Source organism: Rhagoletis pomonella, unplaced genomic scaffold (assembly GCF_013731165.1).
Source record: "Rhagoletis pomonella isolate Grant_MI unplaced genomic scaffold, Rhpom_1.0 Rhpom_scaffold_00002, whole genome shotgun sequence".
Taxonomy (NCBI): domain Eukaryota; kingdom Metazoa; phylum Arthropoda; class Insecta; order Diptera; family Tephritidae; genus Rhagoletis; species Rhagoletis pomonella.
This window is the reverse complement of record NW_023458556.1, coordinates 108841478-108845337: the sequence shown is the minus strand read 5'-3', so window position 1 is coordinate 108845337 and position 3860 is coordinate 108841478. Positions and strand designations below refer to the sequence as shown.

The following is a 3860-nucleotide window of genomic DNA, read 5'->3' as shown; positions in this document are numbered from 1 at the left end:
AGAAGTCTTTTGAAAGAGCTGGGTATAAATGGAAAGGAGTACAACTTAAATATGCAGTGGTTTGGAGGAAGAACTGCCCAGGAGGCCGCCACAGTAGTCAATCTCGAAATCAGCGGAAAGGGATTACGTAAGCGTCACAGGTTACGTCGCGTCTTTGTTTTGCCGAACCTAAATCTGCCAGTGCAAAGTCTGGATAGCAATGACTTACGCGGATTGGTTTCCCGCGAATTGCCAAACATGCCTACCCCGTTCTCCAACGCCACTCCGATGGTACTCATTGGGCTAGATCATTGCCGCTTAGGTTTGCCATCCGTCACAATGCAGCTCGAAGATAGAGGGCCATATGCAGCCAACACGGAGCTCGGCTGGGTAGTTTTTGGGCCGACTGGACAGAGAGTAGCGCCGAATGCAGCGTGTTTACTTGTCAAGGAGGTGAGTGATTTGCATAATTTAGTCCAAGAATATTTTGATATCGAAAGTTTCGGGGTGCGACCCGCGCCAGCATTAAAAAGTCATGCAGATGCCCGCGCTGAACGCGTACTTAAGCAAACGACGATTCGTGTTAATGGTAAATTTCAGACTGGGCTTCTTTGGAAGAGCGACTTTGTCAAATTGCCAGACAGTTACCGGATGGCCGAGAGTAGATTATTCGGCATCGAGAGAAAACTTAAAAGAGATCGAGTATTTGCCGCGACCTATAAAGGACTAATAGAGCGCTACATTGAGAAAGGGTATGCGCGAAAGTTGACACCCGCTGAAAGGGAGACAAAAAGTACAAGGTTGTGGTACCTGCCCCATTTCGCGGTGGTAAATCCTAATAAGCCAGGGAAATTGCGTCTTGTGTTCGATGCGGCCGCCTCTGTCGGGGGCGTTTCACTCAACTCATGCTTACTTAAAGGGCCGCAGGAATATCAGCCCATGCCTTCCGTGCTTTTTAATTTTCGTGTAGGATCAGTCGGTGTATGTGGAGACATAGCCGAGATGTTCCACCAAATCTACGTTCGGCCCGAAGATAGATGCTCGCAGAGGTTCTTATGGAGGGAGGACGATAAAAATTTACCGGAAATTTACGAGATGCAGGTTATGACTTTCGGTGCGGCCTGCTCCCCGTGTGCAGCACACTTTGTAAAGACGTCAAACGCAATGGAGTATGCAGATCGTTTTCCTCGCGCCGTGGAGTCCATAGTGAAGCACCACTATGTTGACGACTTTGTCGACAGCTTCGAGTCGGAGGAGCAGGCAGTAAGTGTAGCTAAGCAGGTGTCCAAAATACACGAAGCAGCTGGATTCCAGATGCGTGGGTATATATCCAATTCTTTAGCTGTAATGGAAGAACTAGGCGGCGTTGCGGAAGCAAGCAACACGAGAAGCAGCTATTTCGACGCAAAGAACCCTTCCACCGAAAAAGTCCTTGGAATGTTTTGGTCCCCACAAGATGATAGCTTCAGATACAAGCTGAGTTTCCCACGGCTTGAAACAGAAGTCATTAGTGGTAGCAGGCCGCCAACAAAACGAGAAGTACTTAGCTATGTGATGTCGATTTTCGACCCATTGGGATTTTTGAGCCATCTGGTAGTTGGAGCCAAGCTAATAATGCGAGAAGTATGGAGGCGCAAGACCACTTGGGACGAGCCGCTGCACGATGACGTCACCGCTGCTTGGAGAAATTGGCGGAAAGAGGTATGCAAAACAGCTGCGGTAAGAATTCCACGTTTCTACTTCACCGAAAGTGCGCCAAAAAACTTGGAGTTGCACGTTTTTGTAGACGCTAGCGAGGAGGCCTTTGCTGCAGTATGTTATTGGAGATATGTGTCTGCTGGCGGGAGCATCCAAGTTTCGCTTGTATGCGCGAAATCCAAATGCGCGCCAATGAAACTAATGACTATACCCCGGCTCGAGCTCCAAGCGGCTGTTCTTGGAACGCGCTTGTCTCAAACAATACTCGACGAACATCGCCTTGAAGTCTCCTCGCGTGTCCTATGGAGTGACTCATCAACTGTCATTAGTTGGATCAATTCCAAGCACCGGCAATATAAGCCGTTCGTCGCGCACCGTATAGCGGAGATTCTCTCAACAACTCACCCGAGTGATTGGAGATGGCTTCCTACTAACGAAAATGTCGCCGATGCTGCAACACGCAGAACGTCTCAAATAGATATTAATCCGTCAACGCGCTGGTTCTCAGGCCCAAAGTTTTTATCCATGACTGTCGAATCGTGGCCGCATATGCCGATCACTGTGAACAGCCATCATGATAGTGACGAAGAGATTCGCACAAAACAAATTTTTCTTACAAATAACACAAATTTAATTGATATTAATCGCTTTTCCTCATATACCAGGTTGAAGAGAACTACGGCCTGGATGTTAAGATTCATAGATCGCAGTCGTGGTAGACGTTCCGGTGGCGGTGAGTTTGGATTAACATCAGGTGAACTAGATGCAGCAGAAACGTATCTATGCAGGCAAGCTCAGTCTGCGGTATACGCTATGGAGTTGAAACAACTACAAGGTGGACAAATCGTGCCAAATGAAAGTCCAATATTTAGTTTGCTACCGTACTTGGATACTAATTCGGTCATAAGAGTTGGTGGTAGGATCCAAGCCGCCAGCTGGTTACCACTAGAAGCCATACATCCAATCGCCCTGCCACCGAAACATCGTATCACTGTGCTGATTGTCGCGTTTTACCACCGAAAAATGAAGCATCAGAACATAGAAGCGACAATTGGAGAAGTCAGACAAAAATTCTGGGTTGTCAACATAAGGCAGGTCTTGCGAAAGGTTATAAATGACTGTATGATATGTAGAATTGCACGCTCTAAGCCAGTCACGCCAATTATGGGTCCTCTTCCTGAGGACAGATTGACGCCGTACATCAGACCGTTCAGCTACACTGGCTTGGACTACTTCGGTCCTCTAAAGGTTACAATTGGTCGACGCACTGAGAAGCGGTGGGTAGCCCTTTTCACCTGCCTCACGATCCGTGCGATACATTTGGAGGTGGCTTATGATTTATCCACCGACTCCTGCATCCTAGCCATCAGGAACTTTATCAATCGGCGCGGTGTACCTGTAAGATTGAGGAGTGACAACGGTAAGAACTTCGTTGGCGCTGATCAAGAGGCGAAACGGTTTGACGAGGTATTCGACTGCGAGCGTGTGAGCGACGAGCTATCAACGAAAGGCGTTGAATGGATATTCAATTGTCCACACAACCCATCGGAAGGCGGTATATGGGAGAGAATGGTACGTTGCGTCAAACGTGTGTTAAGTCACACACTGAAAGAAGTCGCTCCTCGCGAACATACCTTACAAAGCGTAATCATAGAGGCAGAAAATATTGTTAATTCGCGGCCTCTCACTCATCTACCGATCTCAGTAGATCAAGAAGAGCCGCTAACCCCAAACCATTTTCTCTTGGGGTCGGCTAATACGATGCAAACGCCTTGTATAGGACATCCAGATGAGAAGACGTGTACGTTGCGGAAACAATGGCGAATTTCACGCCAGTTGCGCGATCGGTTTTGGAAACGTTGGGTGGTGGAGTATTTGCCCACTTTGACAAGGCGAGATAAGTGGTGCACGTCGTCGAAGGCGTTGAGTGTGGGCGATATCGTTTTCATTTGCGATCCGAATATGCCAAGGCGACAGTGGTGCCGCGGTGTAGTTGAGAGTGTCTACCGGGGTGCAGATGGTGAGATAAGAAGGGCGGATGTCAGAACAAGCACAGGGGTGCTTCGACGTCCAACATCAAAGCTGGCCGTTTTAAACGTAGACTCTAGTGAAGACTAGCGTTTCACGGGGGTGGGGGTGTAACAAAACGCCCATCCCTATTTTCGTTTATCATAATCGCTGTA

At 48.2% G+C, this 3860-nt stretch overlaps 1 protein-coding gene across 1 annotated transcript; it reads left to right on the top strand.

Annotated features, from left to right (window-relative positions):
• On the top strand, nt 1–3854 carry LOC118734312 (the record flags this gene model as incomplete). The annotated part of the gene is given in 1 exon segment (XM_036464034.1): nt 1–3854. A coding segment is annotated over 1 exon segment (3795 nt), but the record flags the coding sequence as incomplete, so codon positions are not given.
• Between the last annotated feature and the right edge of the window lie 6 nt (nt 3855–3860).